This window comes from Lolium rigidum, chromosome 7 (assembly GCF_022539505.1).
Source record: "Lolium rigidum isolate FL_2022 chromosome 7, APGP_CSIRO_Lrig_0.1, whole genome shotgun sequence".
NCBI classification, from domain to species: domain Eukaryota; kingdom Viridiplantae; phylum Streptophyta; class Magnoliopsida; order Poales; family Poaceae; genus Lolium; species Lolium rigidum.
In genome coordinates, this window is record NC_061514.1 from 125,356,643 (window position 1) to 125,376,354 (window position 19,712).

A 19,712-nucleotide genomic window follows, 5' to 3' on the forward strand; every position below is an offset into this window, starting at 1 on the left:
GTGAGTTCCCCTATTTTTGGATCCTTCTACCTAGTGCATCTGCTGAGATGTCCGATCTATCGGGCCTCAAATACTAAAAAAATATTTGATCTTGACTTGGTCCACAGTGCATGCACACCGATAGTGTATGTTTCAGGATTTAGTTCGAAACTTGGGCTACTGTGTCTAAATTGATTTTGTAAAACTGATTAAGTTACAAGATGAAAACTTATATTTAAGGACGTAGTCTTAGGACAATATAGTAGATACTAGTAGAATAAACAGTAATTATGTTCGTGTGGAGCCACACAAAAATACAAGTGTCAGAAGGAAAGTTACAGCTGAAAGATATACAACATGATGCTGCAAGTGCAACCTTATGTTCTCGTCTCACGTATAATTCAGAGAATTACATGTTCGACCCTGACATATCAAAACATCAATGCATATACATATAAATTATCAAAACGGACCAAAGAACTGCTCATCCAGATGTCGAAGAAGGCAAGAACCCAGGCTAGCAGAAAGCAATGCAGAGTGACTTGCATTGGTAGACTAATAAGACCTAAGAAGATAGGTAGTAGCCATCCACGAGTTCTATCAACTTGCTGGCCACTGCGCTTGCAAACACCGGAGATCCTTGATGAATCTGCATCCAGATAGATAAACAAGGAAACAACGAAGATTATCATCTTAAAGTGTTGAAACGACAAGGTAAATGCCAGTGAGATTGGTTGTGACCTTAATTAATCAAAGTTTTAAATAGCACGCTATCTTGACGGCATAGCATCCCTATATATAGCAGATTTAGAGGACTCTCGCTAACGCTATGCACTTTTAATGCTAAATAGAAACTCCCGCTAATAGCTCGCTAAATCGGGCCAAAACGTTAAATTGGGGGAAATAGCGCTATTTCTCCCGCTGGATCCGAAAATTTAAAAAACAGAATGCCTAAGAGCATCTCCAGTCGCATCCCCAAACGACGTCCGGCAATAGCGCCGAATTTTCGTTTGGGGGACGTCCGGACGAAACTTTCGTTTGGAGGAGGTCTCTTTCCTAGCCACGTCCCCCAAACACGACCTCCAAACAAAAAGCAAGTGTAAAAATCGTGTCCGGTGTCCTTGATGGAGCCTCTATACACAGGGGATGGGCTAGGGACGCCGGACAATATTTGAGGGACGTCCGGAGCGAAGCGGCCTTTGGGGCATGCGACTGGGACGTTTTTTAGGCCGGCGTCCCCTAAATTCCTTTGGGGGACGCTTTGGGGAACGCGACTGGAGATGCTCTAAGCCCAGCTTTAAATTAATAAAGCCACAACGGCAGATTACATGGATACTAAGAACAGCTTACAACACAGAGAAGAACAAGCAAACATAAGAGAACATGAAGAACAACTTGCAACTCTAATATCCTCTTCAGCAAACAGAGCCCAACACCAGTGGAGCTCGAGGAGATAGCTAGTGTGGAAGGACAGGGAAGGCCCCAGGGAAACAAACATCAGCCTCAACCTTTCCATCGCCGCAGAAGGCTCCCTGCCTCCTCGCCCTGGCTCGAAGGGCGCCGTACCATCGGCCGATGGAGGCGCTCCCCTGAGCTAGGCTGTACACTAACGCCGGGAACCGAGGGAGCCGAACCAAGCACACCGACGCCAAGCCACACAAAGAGCAACACAACAACAGACCGGAGATCGAATGCACCGGGGACGAAGCAGCTGGGCACGCTGGAGAAGATCACCGGAACACCTCCAAAACACATAACCTGCGTCCACATCCTACCCGAGCTCCCCAAGGTCGCGCCTTCAGCAAGGTGAGCGACGCCACGGCGCCAATCCAAGATTAGGTTTTCACCCAGGTAGCAAGGAGGAGAGGGAAGGACAGTACCTCGGCGGTGCCCCCAGCGTGGAAGGCGGCGCCCATGGACGTCGTCGCCGTCGTGACCGGTAACACCGGTCAGGGATTTCTCCCGGTCGCAGAGTCCCGCCACCATCAGCTTGGCCGGTGCAGGACCAGTGAGCTTGGACGCCGTTGTGGAGAGGAGGGGCCAGTGGCTTTAGATCTGGCGCCAACGACCACCAAAGGGGCCCCCAGGCCATGGCCAGCACCCGCCGGCTCCGCACCGCTCACACGGCCGTGGAGACCAGCCCGCACCCGCAAACCCCGCTCGCCGCTGAGCCGAGGCCGCACTACCACCAGATCAGGGCTGCCGCCCTGAGATGCCGAGCCCGCACCCCAGGCTGCTCTAGGGCCAGCCATCGGAGCCGGAGGAGAGCCAAGCGACCGCATCTGCTACGGCGAACCTGACGCGAGGTTCCTCCACCCATACGCCGAGCCAAGGGCCCAAATCCCCACCGCCCCCTTCAGCGGTGTCGCGAGCCAGGGCTGGCGGCGCCTCGGGGAGCGACGAGGAGGAGGGGAGGGAGCGGCAGCGGCGGAGACTAGGGTTTCGCCCCCTCGGTCGTCTGGAGGGGGTGACGCGAGGGGAGCGGTCCTCCGAAAATTTCAATACTTGAATTTGAACAAGCTAGATAGACCTAGTTATGTAATATGCACTTTGGCGCTCCTTTTATTGCTACAAACATCATGGTTATTCAGTACACATTTGTAACTGAACCGTTGAGTTTATATGGAAATTCTTTCGATGTTACCAATACACGATGATTAAGTTTTCGGAAAGTTTTCTGGTTTTAGGAAAAGCCCTAAATGGCTACGGTACCTATAGCTTTATCGTCTCGAAAATGCCGCCTCTAAGAAGTACTACCTCCGTTTCAAGGAATAAAGCGCCCTCGTTTTACGTGCTTTTTGTTTGACCAAGAATTACTCAAATAGATTCGTATGGAATTAACATCATTAAAAAGTGTTTTTCAATACGAATCCAACGATACTAATTACATATAATATAATTAAAATTTTATTGCTTAATTTTTATGGTTAAAGTTCGTCTTAAAATACCCATGCGCCTTATTCTTTAAAACGGAGATAGCATAGCCAGTTATCTTAAACTTTGTAATAAGTTACCTTAGTGTTGAACATGTAGACGTGGCAGTCGTCGATCTTGCCGCCAGAGAGGTGGACGAGGTCGAGGCCGAGGTGGTCCAGCGCGAGGGACGCAGCGGCGAGGCACCCGTCGCTCCGGCTGTTGGTGAGCCTGATGTTCACCTCGTCCTCCACGATCCGCACGTCCACGGACGTCTCCATGCTCTTCCGCTGGATGAACGTGCTCTGGATCGGTACCACTGCCGACTCGCCCACGGAGCTCTCCGAGTCTCCCGCCGAGGCGTCCACGACGTCCCCCTGGTGCTCCCTCTTCTTCTCCATCAGCAACGACAGCTCCTCCACCGTCCTCCCCAGCTCTTGGATGTACTCAATCGCGTCGCCGACTATCGTGGCCCGATCCTCCTACGAGAAAATTAACGTATATTAGAAGTTTAACACACAGGTAATATTTTCGAAACAAAAGATGAGTATACACGAGAGATCGATGAAAGATAGACCGTACATACGACGTAGGTAGGCCACTGCGCCAAGTAGCTAGCTAGATGACGATTTAGGAAGAGGTACGAACGTGCCGCACAAACCTTGGTACGGTTGGGGATGAGGATCATGAGGGCGGTGAACTTGTCACTGAGCCGCATCCGGCGCTGCTTCTCCTTCTTCTCGCCACTGCCATCGCCGATGATGCCGCAGAGGCTCCGCTTCCTGGCCCGTGGCTTCCGCGAGCTCTCGACCAAGCAGGTCAACTCGTCGTCTGCGGCGCCGAACAAGGACCTGGTCCTCGGAACGCCGGGGAGGTACATCTCGGCGGTGGCGGGATAGTAGTCAGGCAGTTTGCTCATCGACTGGTGGCTGGTGGCAGCCAGCTGCTGAAACTGCACCGGCGGCTGCTGCTCGAAGAAGTACTCCATGGTGGGCTGCGGCGAGACGTAGGAGAGGAGGTGGAAGTTGAGCTCTGCCGGGATGAGGTGCGACTGGCCGGTGTCTATGTCCTCGCAACTGAGGGTGGTACATCTTTCCTTAGTTTTTCAGATTTATAAACCTGTACAGACACACCCAGCCAGCGGGAGTAATTAGTACGGTTGTCCAACTTGTGTGTGAAATCTCCTTACATGCAAAAATGGGAGTATGGGAAATATATTACTCTCTCACAGTTTATAAGGCACGCGCGTACCCCTAGATCGCAAATTTGATCAAGTTAGCATTAGTTATATATTATAAAAAAATTATATCATTAGAAAGTTCAGATGTTCTATTTTCTAATGATATAATTTTTGTATTATATAATTTAAATTATATAGGTTAAATTGATGATCTAGGGGTACGCGCGCGCCTAATAAACTGTGAAGGAGGGAGTACGGAGTAGTACTACCTCTGATCATGTTTAATCGACGCAGCTACGTACGTACATAAGATATTTCCTTGCGGCCGCCGGCCGGCCGGCACGCGTGTCGATTAAATCCAAACAGAGAGAGCAGATATTTAGGGTTGGGTAGGAGAAAGAGGCAAAGGTATTTTGGGTAGGACAAAGTGGCGTTCACTGTGGGATTGGCAGCGTGAAAGGGACACTTGTACAACGAAAGTTGCCCGGCCTCTTTTTCAGAAGAGTGGTTTGTTAACCTCCTGCAACGAGTGGTAGAGCAAATATAGTGGCAACGCCACCCGTCCTTAGTTTCTTTTTAGAAAATAGGGTTTCATCCGATATTAAATTAATGATGCCCTCAACGTTGCAACTTGATGCTGAGATACACCAACTTTCTCCAGTGCGAAAACCTATGATCTATCATCACGGCGATGACGCCGGTTGTGCACTGTTCCTTTCTTGGAGACGTCACGTTTGGAGAAGATGGATTTCTAGTGTTATCTTGGTGGTGTTTGGTTCGTTGCTACAAGGAACAGTTTGATTTTTCTTTTCTGTAATTCTTCTATCTTTTTTGGTTGTCTGCATTTGTATTGCCATTAGGTCACTACGTTGTTGCAGAGGCCGAGTGTAGTTGGTATCTTCATGATGTTAATATATTTCCTTTGTCCATTTTTTTTAGGTATAACTTATAACTTCAAGGCATATTTACATGTTTTGTTGATTAAATTAATAGTCAAATTTAGACATAGAAAAACATGTGCCCCACCTTACTAGTAGGAAAATGACTATTGATCATATATGCAAATCAGTTACTGGTCGCGGGCCCAGACCACGACTACTATTGCACCAATAGTACTGGCCATTGGCGATATACCCATCACACACTACTAGAAAAAAGGGCTACAGCTGAAGGGTATACTACCGACGCACAATTAATCACGCGCGCCGGTGCAAATACCATCGACGCACCAGGAAAGTGTCGTGCCGGCGAAGAACTGCTACCGTCGGCACCGGAAGCGTTGTGCAACGGCGCTAAAGGTAGGTCATGGCTCCATCCGTTCCAGGCCTGGCCCAAGTCGGCGCGCCCCTAGCCTGGTGCGCCGGCAGTAAGTCTTGGGCCTGGCCTAGAACGGATACACACGGCCGCTCCCACTACTGCCGGCGCACCCTTACCTTGGTGCGCCGACAGTAACCTGGGAACTATTCCCCTACTTCATTACTGACATGCCCTCATCTCACTCTCCTACTCCTCCCACACACTCCCCGATCCTTCTCCGAACCCATCTCATTTTTCCTCATTTCTACCCCTAAATTAGCTAATTGACCAAAAATGTTGACAATATTTAGCGAATCTTCCCGTCCAACATGCATCACACATCCTCTATGTAGATCTAGATCGATCTATCCCACATTGACCGAGCAATCCAGATCTAGATCTAGATCTAGAAAATAAGAACCCATGCGCCTTAGTCGGCGTGACGTCTCAATCTCGTCTACTTATATATCAACCAAATAGGCGATTAATGCACAAATTACGGATGAAATCTCCTATGTGTATATATTGCAAATTTGAAGCAAAGTGTGGCATATATTGTGTTTGTGACCGAATGATTTGATGAGATGAAAATGATTTGCCAATGTTGGGCCAAAATGTTGATTCGTTAAGTTTTCGTTTCGGCATATTTCTGTCGCTCCTAGGTCTTAATGTATAGGAAAGTCATGCCAAAAAATTTCGTGAAAATTACCAACGGATGCATGGTTCTAATCAATTATCTTGCCTATTAGGAGATAATGGTCATCAAGATGAGGGAAAGCGTCGATGAGATATCTCAAACATGCGATCGCCGATATGTATCGAAATAACCACACAAAGATATTGTGTCTGTATCAAATATGGAAACTAGGGAAATGGATTGACCCCTTTTCAAGCAAATTGCAGGGGCACTGATGCATGTAGTTGACACGTCCGTTGGGAACCCCAAGAGGAAGGTGTGATGCGCACAGCGGCAAGTTTCCCTCAGTAAGAAACCAAGGTTTAATCGAACCAGTAGGAGTCAAGAAGCACGTTGAAGGTTGATGGCGGCGGGATGTAGTGCGGCGCAACACCGGAGATTCCGGCGCCAACGTGGAACCTGCACAACACAACCAAAGTACTTTGCCCCAACGAAACAGGTGAGGTTGTCAATCTCACCGGCTTGTCTGTAACAAAGGATTAACCGTATTGTGTGGAAGATGATTGTTTGCGGAAAATAGTAAAACAAGTATTGCGATGAGATTGTATGCGATGTAAAGAATAGGACCGGGGTCCACAGTTCACTAGAGGTGTCTCTCCCATAAGATAAAAGCATGTTGGGTGAACAAATTACAGTCGGGCAATTGACAAATAGAGAGGGCATAACAATGCACATACATGTCATGATAAATATAGTGAGATTTAATTGGGCATTACGACAAAGTACATAGACCGCTATCCAGACATGCATCTATGCCTAAAAAGTCCACCTTCGAGGTTATCATCCGAACCCTTTCCAGTATTAAGTTGCAAAACAACGGACAATTGCATTAAGTATGGTGCGTAATGTAATCAACAACTACATCCTTAGACATAGCATCAATGTTTTATCCCTAGTGGCAACAGACACATCCACAACCTTAGAACTTTACATCACCGTCCCGCATTCAATGGAGGCATGAACCCACTATCGAGCATAAATACTCCCTCTTGGAGTTAAGAGCAAAAACTTGGCCAGAGCCTCTACTAATAACGGAGAGCATGCAAGATCATAAACAACACATAGGTAATAACTTGATAATTAACATAACATAGTATTCTCTATCCATCGGATCCCGACAAACACAACATATAGTATTACGGATAGATGATCTTGATCATGTTAGGCAGCTCACAAGATCCGACAATGAAGCACAATGAGGAGAAGACAACCATCTAGCTACTGCTATGGACCCATAGTCCAGGGGTGAACTACTCACTCATCACTCCGGAGAGCGACCATGGCGGTGAAGAGTCCTCCGGGAGATGAATCCCCTCTCCGGCGAGGTTGCCGGAGGAGATCTCCGGAATCCCCGAGAAGGGATTGGTGGCGGCGGCGTCTCGATAAGGTTTTCCGTATCGTGGCTCTCGGATCGCGGGGTTTCGCGACGGAGGCTATTTGTAGGCGGAAGGGCAGGTGAAGAGGCGGCACGAGGGGCCCACACCATAGGTCGGCGCGGCCGAGGGCCTAGGCCGCGCCGCCCTGGTGTGTCGCCACCTCGTGGCCCCACTTCGACTCTCCTTCGGTCTTCCGGAAGCTTCGTGGCAAAATAGGACCCCGGGCGTTGATTTCGTCCAATTCCGAGAATATTTCGTTACTAGGATTTCGAAACCAAAAACAGCGAGTAAAACAAGAATGGCTCTTCGGCATCTTGTTAATAGGTTAGTTCCAGAAAATGCATAAATACGACATATAATGTGTATAAAACATGTAGATATCATCAATAATGTGGCATGGAACATAAGAAATTATAGATACGTCGGAGACGTATCAGCATCCCCAAGCTTAGTTCTTCTCGTCCCGAGCAGGTAAAACGATAACAAAGATAATTTCTGAAGTGACATGCCATCATAACCTTGATCATACTATTTGTAAACATATGTAATGAATGCAGCGATCAAAACAATGGTAATGACATGGGTAAACAAATGAATCATAAAGCAAAGACTTTTCATGAATAGTACTTCAAGACAAGCATCAATAAGTCTTGCATAAAAGTTAACTCATAAAGCAATAAATCAAAGTAAAGGTATTGAAGCAACACAAAGGAAGATTAAGTTTCAGCGGTTGCTTTCAACTTGTAACATGTATATCTCATGGATAATTGTCAACATAGAGTAATATAATAAGTGCAATATGCAAGTATGTAGGAATCAATGCACAGTTCACACAAGTGTTTGCTTCTTGAGGTGGAGAGAAATAGGTGAACTGACTCAACATAAAAGTAAAAGAATGGTCCTTCAAAGAGGAAAGCATCGATTGCTATATTTGTGCTAGAGCTTTTATTTTGAAAACATGAAACAATTTTGTCAACGGTAGTAATAAAGCATATGAGTTATGTAAATTATATCTTACAAGTTGCAAGCCTCATGCATAGTATACTAATAGTGCCCGCACCTTGTCCTAATTAGCTTGGACTACCGGATCATTGCAATACACATGTTTTAACCAAGTGTCACAATGGGGTACCTCCATGCCGCCTGTACAAAGGTCTAAGGAGAAATCTCGCATTTTGGATTTCTCGCTTTTGATTATTCTCAACTTAGACATCCATACCAGGACAACATGGACAACAGATAATGGACTCCTCTTTAATGCATAAGAATGTGGCAACAATTATTATTCTCATATGAGATTGAGGATATATGTCCAAAACTGAAATTTCCACCATGAATCATGGCTTTAGTTAGCGGCCCAATGTTCTTCTCTAACAATATGTATGCTCCAACCATTAAGGTGGTAGATCTCTCTTACTTCGGACAAGACGGACATGCATAGCAACTCACATGATATTCAACAAAGAATAGTTGATGGCGTCCCCGAAACATGGTTATCGCACAACAAGCAACTTAATAAGAGATAAAGTGCATAAGTACATATTCAATACCACAATAGTTTTTAAGCTATTTGTCCCATGAGCTATATATTGTAAAGGTGAATGATGGAATTTTAAAGGTAGCACTCAAGCAATTTACTTTGGAATGGCGGAGAAATACTATGTAGTAGGTAGGTATGGTGGACACAAATGGCATAGTGGTTGACTCAAGGATTTGGATGCATGAGAAGTATTCCCTCTCGATACAAGGTTTAGGCTAGCAAGGTTTATTTGAAACAAACACAAGGATGAACGGTGCAGCAAAACTCACATAAAAGACATATTGTAAACATTATAAGACTCTACACCGTCTTCCTTGTTGTTCAAAACTCAATACTAGATATTATCTAGACTTTAGAGAGACCAAATATGCAAACCAAATTAGCAAGCTCTATGTGTTTCTTCATTAATGGGTGCAAAGTATATGATGCAAGAGCTTAAACATGAGCACAACAATTGCCAAGTATCAAATTATTCAAGACATTTTAGAATTACTACATGTAGCATTTCCCAATTCCAACCATATAACAATTTAACGAAGAAGAAACTTCTCCATGAATACTATGAGTAAAGCCTAAGGACATACTTGTCCATATGCAACAGCGGAGCGTGTCTCTCTCCCATACAGTGAATGCTAGGATCCATTTTATTCAAACAAAAACAAAAACAAACCGACGCTCCAAGCAAAGTACATAAGATGTGGCCGAATAAAAATATAGTTTCAGGGGAGGAACCTGATAATGTTGTCGATGAAGAAGGGGATGCCTTGGGCATCCCCAAGCTTAGACGCTTGAGTCTTCTTAGAATATGCAGGGGTGAACCACCGGGCATCCCCAAGCTTAGAGCTTTCACTCTCCTTGATCATATTGCATCATTCTCCTCTCTTGATCCTTGAAAACTTCCTCCACACCAAACTCGAAACAACTCATTAGAGGGTTAGTGGACAATAAAAATTAACATGTTCAGAGGTGACACAATCATTCTTAACACTTCTGGACATTGCATAAAGCTACTGGACATTAATGGATCAAAGAAATTCATCCAACATAGCAAAAGAGGCAATGCGAAATAAAAGGCAGAATCTGTCAAAACAGAACAATCCGTAAAGATGAATTTTATTGAGGCACCAGACTTGCTCAAATGAAAATTCCCAAATTGAATGAAAGTTGCGTACATATCTGAGGATCACGCACGTAAATTGGCTTAATTTTCTGAGCTACCTACAGGGAGGCAGGTCGAAATTCGTGACAAAGCAAAGAAATCGACAATCGCGCAAGTAATCCAAATCTAGTATGAACTTTACTATCAAAGACTTTACTTGGCACAACAAAACAAAAAACTAAGATAAGGAGAGGTTGCTACAGTAGTAAACAACTTCCAAGACTCAAATATAAAACAAAAATACTGTAGTAAAAACATGGGTTGTCTCCCATAAGCGCTTTTCTTTAACGCCTTTCAGCTAGGCGCAGAAAGTGTGTATCAAGTGTTATCAAGAGATGATGAATCTTCAGTGGGGTTTGGAGTTTTCTCAATCATGCGTAGTATATTAGATACATAAGTTTCAGCGGCTCCCTTTTCATTAGTCTTGGGCTTGCTACTCTCATCAAACAAATTTTCAGGAACAAGCCAAGCATAGTTATTTTCTAGCGCTTCATTCATCGCTAGGAGCTTACATGGTATTGGTGCTTTGATCTCCCCACCATCATTAATGTTATTAGTGTACCTTACTCTCTCCATGTCCATCTTTTCAAGGATACTAACAAAATTGGTATAAGAACCAAGCATTTTATATTTAATAAAGACCTTTCTAGCCTCTCTTGCTATACCACCAAATTCTCTAAGAAGGGTTTCTAAAACAAAATCTTTCTTTTCCCCTTCTTCCATATCACCGAGTGTAAGAAACATGTGTTGGATTATAGGATTGAGATTAACAAATTTAGTTTCCAACATGTGAACTAAAGCAGCAGCATCAATTTCATAAGTAGGAGCAAGTTCTACCAAGTGTCTGTCTTCAAAATCTTCAACGGTACTAACATGATTGAAAAATTCTTCTATATTGTTTCTCCCAACTATGGACCCACGTCCTACCGGTATGTCTTTTGTGGTAAAATTAAAAGGAAACATGATGAATCAAGTAAAGTAAATGCAAGTAAACTAATTTTTTTGTGTTTTTGATATAGAGTGCAAGACAGTAAATAAAGTAAAGCTAGCAACTAATTTTTTTGTGTTTTGATATAATGCAGCAAACAAAGTAGTAAATAAAATAAAGCAAGACAAAAACAAAGTAAAGAGATTGGGAAGTGGAGACTCCCTTGCGGCGTGTCTTGATCTCACCGGCAACGGCGCCGGAAATTTGCTTGATGCGTGTAGTTGACACGTCCGTTGGGAACCCCAAGAGGAAGGTGTGATGCTCACAGCGGCAAGTTTCCTCGATAAGAAACCAAGGTTTAATCAAACCAGTAGGAGTCAAGAAGCACGTTGAAGGTTGATGGCGGCGGGATGTAGTGCGGCGCAACACCGTAGATTTCGGCGCCAACGTGGAACCCGCACAACACAACCAAAGTACTTTGCCCCAACGAAACGAGTGAGGTTGTCAATCTCACCGGCTTGTCTGTAACAAAGGATTAAACGTATTGTGTGGAAGATGATTGTTTGCGGAAAATAGTAAAACAAGTATTGCAAGTAGATTGTATGCGATGTAAAGAATAGGACCGGGGTCCACAGTTCACTAGAGGTGTCTCTCCCATAAGATAAAAGCATGTTGGGTGAACAAATTACAGTCGGGCAATTGACAAATAGAGAGGGCATAACAATGCACATACATGTCATGATAAATATAGTGAGATTTAATTGGGCATTACGACAAAGTACATAGACCGCTATCCAAGCATGCATCTATGCCTAAAAAGTCCACCTTCAGAGTTATCATCCGAACCCCTTCCAGTATTAAGTTGCAAAACAACGGACAATTGCATTAAGTATGGTGCGTAATGTAATCAATAACTACATCCTCGGACATAGCATCAATGTTTTATCCCTAGTGGCAACAAAGCACATCCACAACCTTAGACCTTTCGTCACATCGTCCCAGCATTCAATGGAGGCATGAACCCACTATCGAGCATAAATACTCCCTCTTGGAGTTAAGAGCAAAAACTTGGCCAGAGCCTCTACTAATAACGGCGAGCATGCAAGATCATAAACAACACATAGGTAATAACTTGATAATTAACATAACATAGTATTCTCTATCCATCGGATCCCGACAAACACAACATATAGTATTACGTATAGATGATCTTGATCATGTTAGGCAGCTCACAAGATCCGACAATGAAGCACAATGAGGAGAAGACAACCATCTAGCTACCGCTATGGACCCATAGTCCAGGGGTGAACTACTCACTCATCACTCCGGAGGCGACCATGGCGGTGAAGAGTCCTCCGGGAGATGAATCCCCTCTCCGGCAGTGGTGCCGGAGGAGATCTCCGTAATCCCCCGAGATGGGATTGGCGGCGGCGGCGTCTCGCAAGGTTTTCCGTATCGTGGCTCTCGGTCCCGGGGGTTTCGCGACGGAGGCTATTTGTAGGCGGAAGGGCAGGTAAAGAGGCGGCACGAGGGGCCCACACCATAGGTCGGCGCGGCCAGGGCCTAGGCCGCGCCGCCCTGGTGTGTCGCCACCTCGTGGCCCCACTTCGACTCTCCTTCGGTTTTCTGGAAGCTTCGTGGCAAAATAGGACCCTGGGCGTTGATTTCGTCCAATTCCGAGAATATTTCGTTACTAGGATTTCTGAAACCAAAAACAGCAGAAAACAAAGAATCGGCTCTTCGGCATCTTGTTAATAGGTTAGTTCCAGAAAATGCATAAATACGACATATAATGTGTATAAAACATGTAGATATCATCAATAATGTGGCATGGAACATAAGAAATTATCGATACGTCGGAGACGTATCAGGCACCTACTCTCGAGTGGTTTCATGCAGGGAAACACTCAATGGATGAGTAATTATTATGATGATGCGGAGGTCAATGGAGTGATGGTAGCAGGTGGTAGCCGGCAACAAGGGCATCATGATATTGATGAAGATGAAGAGTTTGGCACACACGACTATGCACATCAGTATCATGATGAACAAACTGTTGAAGACGCGTACAATAACATTGATGATGGCGAAGAGGTGCCGCTAGCTTCAGTCGTGCGAGGCCCTCATCTTCAAGATCTGCTTCTCAAAAAGATAAAAAATGCTAGGCAGAAATCAAAGCTTGAGCAACTAGAGACATACTCGAATACTCCATTGTACGACGCAGGTCGCGGGTTGGAGGAGTCCTGCTTGAGAGTAGCGCTCGATGTTTTCTGAAGGAAAAACACGGATGGACGGACACAAACGTCGATGACATTCTGCAATACTGAAAAGATTGCCTTCCTGCCGGGAACACGTGCCCTGGTAGTCTAGCCGAGGCCAAGAGAATCACGTGCCCTCTTGATTTACCACACCAAAAATACCACGCATGCATCAACAACTGCATCATTTATCGTAACGAGCACGCGGACAAGGCCAAATGTCCGTTGTGTGATGCTGATCGATACTAGAAAGGGAAAAAAGAAAGCTCCTCGAAAAGTTGTGCGGTACTTCCCGCTCGCCCCTCGGCTATAACGGTTCTTCGCGGACTGCAAGGAAGCAAAGCTCATGCGCTGGCACGCTGAAAGAAAGGAGGCAGTGTTGCATGATCCAGAGCGGTTTGAACACCCAGTGCTGACACACCCTTCAGATGAAAGCCAGTGGAAAATATTAGACATTGAATACGAAAGTGTCAGGGCAGATCCCTGAAACGTCAGGTTGGGTGCGAGCATGAACAAATTCAATCCGTTCGGCAACCAGAGCAACACACATAACACCTGGCCCGTGTTTGTATGGATGTACAATCTCCCCCTGACAGTGCATGAAGAGGAAGTACATACAAATGAGTATGCTAATTCAAGGGCCGATACAGCCATGAAATGATATCAACATGTATCTCCTACTATTAAAGGTGGAGCTTCACACGTTGTGGGCGGAGGAAGGGGTAGATACATCGGACGCCATCGAAGAAGAATATTTCCATTTGAGATCCGCATTGATCACGACGGTGCAGGACTACCTCAGATACAGATAGATTGCATGCCAGGTGTGCCATGGACACAAGGCATGTGTCACATGCATGGAAGAGACGCTGTTTTTGCAGCTTGGTAAGGATCCCGACTCTTCAAATATCGTTTACATGGGGCATCGAAGGTGGCTACACAAGACTGACTGATACATTGCAAACATATCTAAATTTTTGATGCTCCATGCTTGGTTTACACCAATTGCTATATGTTTTGTTTACACTTCGTGGCATTTTTATGCATTTTTTGGAACTAACCTATTAACAAGATGCCACAGTGCCAGTTCCTGTTTTCAGCTGTTTTTGTATTTCAGAAAAGTTGTTCTGGAAATATTCTCAGAACTAGACGAAACAAAAGCCAAAGTTTCTATTTTTCTGTCATGAAGACGAAGTCCAAAGGGGAGACGGAGAAGAGCCGGGAGGCGTCCACACCACCCCTAGGCGCGGGCCCCCCTGGCCGCGCCTAGGCATGGTGTGCCCCCCGGGCGTCCACCGACATCACCCTTTTGCCTATATATTGCTCCCGACGCGAAAACCCTAGATCAATCAGCCTCCATCCACGAAAAGTTCCGTAGCTCTGCCGCCATTGAAGACAAGTTTCAGGGGACAGAAATCTCTGTTTCGGCACCCTGCCAGGACGGGGAATTGCCCCCCGGGCCATCTCCATCGACTCCACTGCCATCTTCATCGTTGTTGCTAACTCCCATTATAAGGAGGGAGTAGTTCTCCCCCGAGGCTGAGGGCTTTACCAGTAGCTATGTGGTCTATCTCTCTCTCCCATGGTGTGATCTTTATGTGATCACGAACTTTGTAATCTAGTTGAATAAGTAGATGTTACTCTTCATCTATTATGCTACTCAAGTGGTTTTATTATTGTGATCTCCAGAGACACCTTGCCCCACGGTGTGAAGGTAACAGTGTGCGCACGGTGTGTGTCTCTTAGGCTAAAGATTACAGAAATACTTATCATGAGTTATAATTTGAGTTGGATGTCTCTATGAAATTGTTGTGTTTGTTAGTACTATCTTTGGATGCTCAAAGTGACAGAGTGGGGTGTCCCTGGGTTTGGAACGCAAACTTTAAGGAGTGCTTTTGCAGCCCTACGCGACGAATTGGTGTTCGTTATCCAACCGGAAAGTGGTTCAGAGTAGCATAGTGAAGAGATGATATTTATGTGTTCAATTATGATATCATTATTGAGAGTGTCCACTAGTGAAAGTAAGATCTCTAGGCCTTGTGTCTAAGCATGTAGCGCCCTACCTTTTAACAAAGGTAGAACACCTGTGTATAGTGCTATTCCCGGGATCACTGATAGCACACACATTTCAAAATGTAGTAAACATAGCAATAGTATCAACATTACAACGTAATGATCCGGTACGACAAATAAGGGAAATACAACTTGCATAGTCCAAATGACTAGCATTCAAATAAAGTTCAAATTGTCTAACACAACTGAAATAAAATAGCATGGAGCCTCCATCATCTTCATGTGCCACAGAGCAGACATGTTGGAATGCGGACTCGAGACCCAACCTAGTAATCTTCTTCGGATGAACCCGCACGTTTGAATATGCAGCCCCACGAATGGAGGTCAAGTATGTTGATGTACCGGCAAATGACACTTATTTGGTGGCAATTGTGAAAGACTAACTACATGATATTTGGCTAGTGGAGTCTTGGGCTAATTTGCATAAAGCCAATTTTATCCTATATTTTGTTTAAAACAAAACATTTTGTAAAACCTTTGATTTATATTATAAACAACCTCATGGTTAAATCCACCATGAGTTTTTAAAGAAATCACATGGTTACATCCACCATGAGTTTTAAAAGAAATCACATGGTTACATCCACCATGAGTTTTAAAGAGTTGTTTACACAATTTTAATCATTCGTAAAAGGTGATGAGATTCTTCCGTACATTCCCCGTCCAGGAGCTCAAAATGTCCGTAACCGGGGACACGGCTAAGATCTTAGGTTTAACTCTCGAGAGGTTGTGCACTTTCACCTTACGACCCATTCTACCCGAGAGAGGAGAATGAGACAAGATCTTTCAGAAGGAGAATTCAACCATACCAGCTAGACCCGTTCCCATTGGCCGTCGCCACATCCGAATGTCTAGCAAACAAGTTGAACCTCACAACTTAATTAATCCTGGCAGAGCCCATAATACCATAAGGCTGCACTGGAAGCTATCTAAACATGGACGACTTGGTAATCTCTTTGTTCCTGGGTGGCCAACCACAAGTGAAACTCACAGGCTTAAAACCCCTTACAGGTAGTAAACCCCCACACGATCCCCTGGTTAAATCCACCAGGTGTGCGGTCCAGAGCAACCACTCTACATCTCGCGAACTCTCGGGTGATAACCCCCACTTAAGTCCACCGGCTAAATCCACCGGGGCACGTGGTCCCGAGTAGCCGCCCACCATACAACCATTCCACCCGGGTGTTTCATTGAGGTTGTTAATTTTCAATTTTCAAACACTTACAACCAAAACAATGAAACATCATTGGCATTTGATATTGCTAAGCAAACTAAGCATTTCTAGCAGTGGGTTCGGGAGTGGCTACACACTACTAGGTTTGCTAGCATTGTATAATACTTTACTTTGAAAACAAAACCCTACCATGCATACTAGTTTAAAAACACTAATGCATAAGTATGAAATAGGTAGGATTTGAGTGTCACTTGCCTTGATCAAAGCAACCAGCACACTCGCAACAATTGCAAGTGTAGCCCTGATCTCCTTCACAAACTAATCAAGCAAACAAAAGCAAAATAAACATAACATTAAAGATGAACAATCATAGACATGTATGCATGCATGATATGCACCATTTAATTTCACACATAGGTATGATGTGAAAATGTTGTATTTAGTGTTCTCTGTTATTTATGATGTTGGTAATGCTCTCTGGTTGTATTTGTTTTATTAGGGTTTCAATTATAGCTTTATTAATAACTCAAACAATGCATAGACACCAATTAAAATAGCTACTGCAAGGTTTTATGTTTTGTAAAAATCCAAACTTGACATATCTGTATAGGGTACAGTAATACAAGACTAATGCAATTGGATTCATTCAAAAATAGTTTGTAGAATTTAAATTATTGTCGAATACTGATTTGAATATATTTACCGAAGCAAGTTTGTGCACGTATCAACTTTGGCCAACTATGGTTCCATGATGATCTACATGTTCTAAGGATTCCAGAGACTACAAATTTGTAAATTTTGACCCACTGGATTAATTTAAACAAATTTTATAGTGTCAAAGGGTTAATTCTCTGTTTTGAATTATGGTGTAAAATTCATCACATAACATGTACTGTACTATGGCACGGTTGTATTCTACAGGTTGCAAGCTTTCCAACGGTACCAAATTTGTGAATTTTGGGCCTACGGTTGATTTTACACTGATTTTACAAGTTAGGGACAGAATCTGACATTTAAATTTGAATTCAAACTCGGTTTGACTGATTTGACCGGGGGCTGACTAGGCTGCCACGTGGCGCGTTGTGACTGGGCAGTACCCCTTCGGTTAAGTGGTCTGACTTTATCCGTTGGATCTAGATCTAACGGTGCAAAGGGAAAAGGAAAAAGGAAAGGTAAAAAGAAAGGGAGAAGGGGCTCACCTGCCGGCCAGTGATGGCTGGGCGGCGGCGCGGGGCTCGGGTCGGGGTGGTCGCCGGCGCTCAGGCGGTCGTAGGCGACGTCGGAGGCGCGGACGGTGTGCGTCGGGCTGCGGCGAGGCGAGTGGTGGCGGCGGCGCAGCGTTTCACGGTCTCGGGTGGCCGGGGCGGGCGGCCGAAGGCGGCGACGGCCGGACTTGCTCCGGCGAGCAATAGGGACAGCCTGGCGGCGGGATTTGTGAGGGGGAAAGGGGGAAATGAGAGAGGAGGGCCGGGGCTTTAAGGGCGTGCTCGCGGACGTCGAGGTGGGGGCGTGGGTGAGTGGGGGGGGAGGAGGTGGCCGGGGCGCTGCGCGCGGGGAACGTGGGCGCGAGTCGTGCGTGGGCGGAGGTTAGGGGAGGAGCTGACAAGGCGGGCCCCATCCGTCAGCGTGAGAGGAGAGAGAGAGGAGGAGGCGGCGTGCGGGCCGCTCCCATGACCGGCTGGGCCGCGCGGTTGGGCCGGGTTGGCCCAGGTTCGGCCGGCTCGGTCCGTTTCCTTTTTTTTTTATTTCTTTTATCTTTATCTTTTTCTATTTAATTCATAACTTTTGATTTACAACTCCGAATGACCTCAAATCTTTTTCTAAAAATTTGTAAAATCCAGAGGATTGTTTTAGAAATAAGAAAGACAAGAAAAGGCTCATTTGTAAAATAAATAAATTAATTTTAGCACATAGCCTAAATAGAAACATAATACCACTAGGGTCTTACTTATTAAGGTTTATTTATTTTATTTGACTTTTAATGCATGGATGAAATGAATGCATGATGAACTTTTGAATTTTGAAAACTTAGGGATGTTACAGACTAACCCCTTAAGATGAAGCACGTCCTCGGGCTTCGAAAAGGCTAGCAAATAGGTGAGGGTGATCTTCTCGAAGGTTGTCTTCACGCTCCCAAGTTGCTTCTTCCTCAGTATGGTGACTCCACTGAACTTTGCAGAACTTGATAGTATTGGTACGAGTATTCCTTTCAGCCCTTTCTAAGATTTTTATTGGTTTCTCCTCATAGGTCAAGTCACTTTCCAAATGAACTTCCTCGAGGGGTACTGTATCCTTCAACGGGGTTTCTGACATCTCGGGGTGACATTTCTTCAACTGACTGACATGGAACACATTATGCACTGCTGAAAGAATCTCTGGCAGTTCAATCTCATAAGCTACTTCTCCTTTACGGGACAAGATCTTGAAAGGTCCAATAAATCTGGGAGCTAACTTTCCCTTGATTCCAAATCTCTTGACACCTCGAAGGGGTGATACTCTGAGATAAACTCTATCTCCAATCTCATAAGAGACATCCCTGCGCTTATTGTCGGCATAGCTCTTCTGTCTAGACTGTGCTATCTTCAGTCTATCCTTGATCAGTCTAACCTTTTCTTCTGCTTCTTGGATAATATCAGGTCCAAAGAAACTTCTTTCTCCTACTCCACTCCACAACAGTGGTGTGGTACACTTTCTCCCATAAAGAGCTTCAAATGGTGACATTTCAATGCTAGCTTGATAACTGTTGTTGTAAGAAAATTCTGCATAGGGTAAACTATCATCCCAACTGGATCCATAGTCTATAACACAAGCTCTCAACATGTCCTCTAAGATCTGATTCACTCTCTCAGTCTGACCATCTGTTTGAGGGTGAAACGCTGTACTGAACTCCAATCTGGTTCCTAAGGACTCATGTAGTTGTTTCCAGAAATGTGACGTAAATTGGGTACCTCTATCAGACACAATACTCTTAGGAACACCGTGTAGGCATACAATTCTCTTCATGTAGATATCTGCTAACTTAGCACTGGTATAAGTGGTCTTTATTGGCACAAAGTGAGCTACCTTTGTCAGACGATCCACTATAACCCAAATTGAATCATACCCCGATCTTGTTCGTGGTAATCCGGTAATAAAGTCC

At 44.8% G+C, this 19,712-nt stretch overlaps 1 protein-coding gene across 1 annotated transcript; it reads right to left on the reverse strand.

The window, feature by feature from the left end:
- Positions 1-337: 337 nt before the first annotated feature.
- LOC124679068 (transcription factor TIP2-like) lies at positions 338-4,363 on the reverse strand. The gene is made up of 4 exons (XM_047214895.1): positions 4,342-4,363; positions 3,554-4,011; positions 2,994-3,374; positions 338-628 (listed from the first exon to the last, which is right to left on the reverse strand). The coding sequence occupies exons 2-4, from the start codon at positions 3,878-3,880 to the stop codon at positions 545-547; spliced, it is 792 nt and encodes a 263-aa protein (XP_047070851.1). The 5' UTR covers positions 3,881-4,011; positions 4,342-4,363; the 3' UTR covers positions 338-544.
- Between the last annotated feature and the right edge of the window lie 15,349 nt (positions 4,364-19,712).

Excerpts from the sequence above, each read along its gene's own strand:
- LOC124679068 (XM_047214895.1), bottom strand. The coding sequence starts at position 3,880 with ATGGAGTACTTCTTCGAGCAGCAGCCGCCGGTGCAGTTTCAGCAGCTG. Across the intron at positions 3,375-3,553 it reads TCATCCCCAACCGTACCAAG|GAGGATCGGGCCACGATAGT; the intron begins GTTTGTGCGGCA and ends ATTTTCTCGTAG. Across the intron at positions 629-2,993 it reads TCTACATGTTCAACACTAAG|ATTCATCAAGGATCTCCGGT; the intron begins GTAACTTATTAC and ends ATCTGGATGCAG.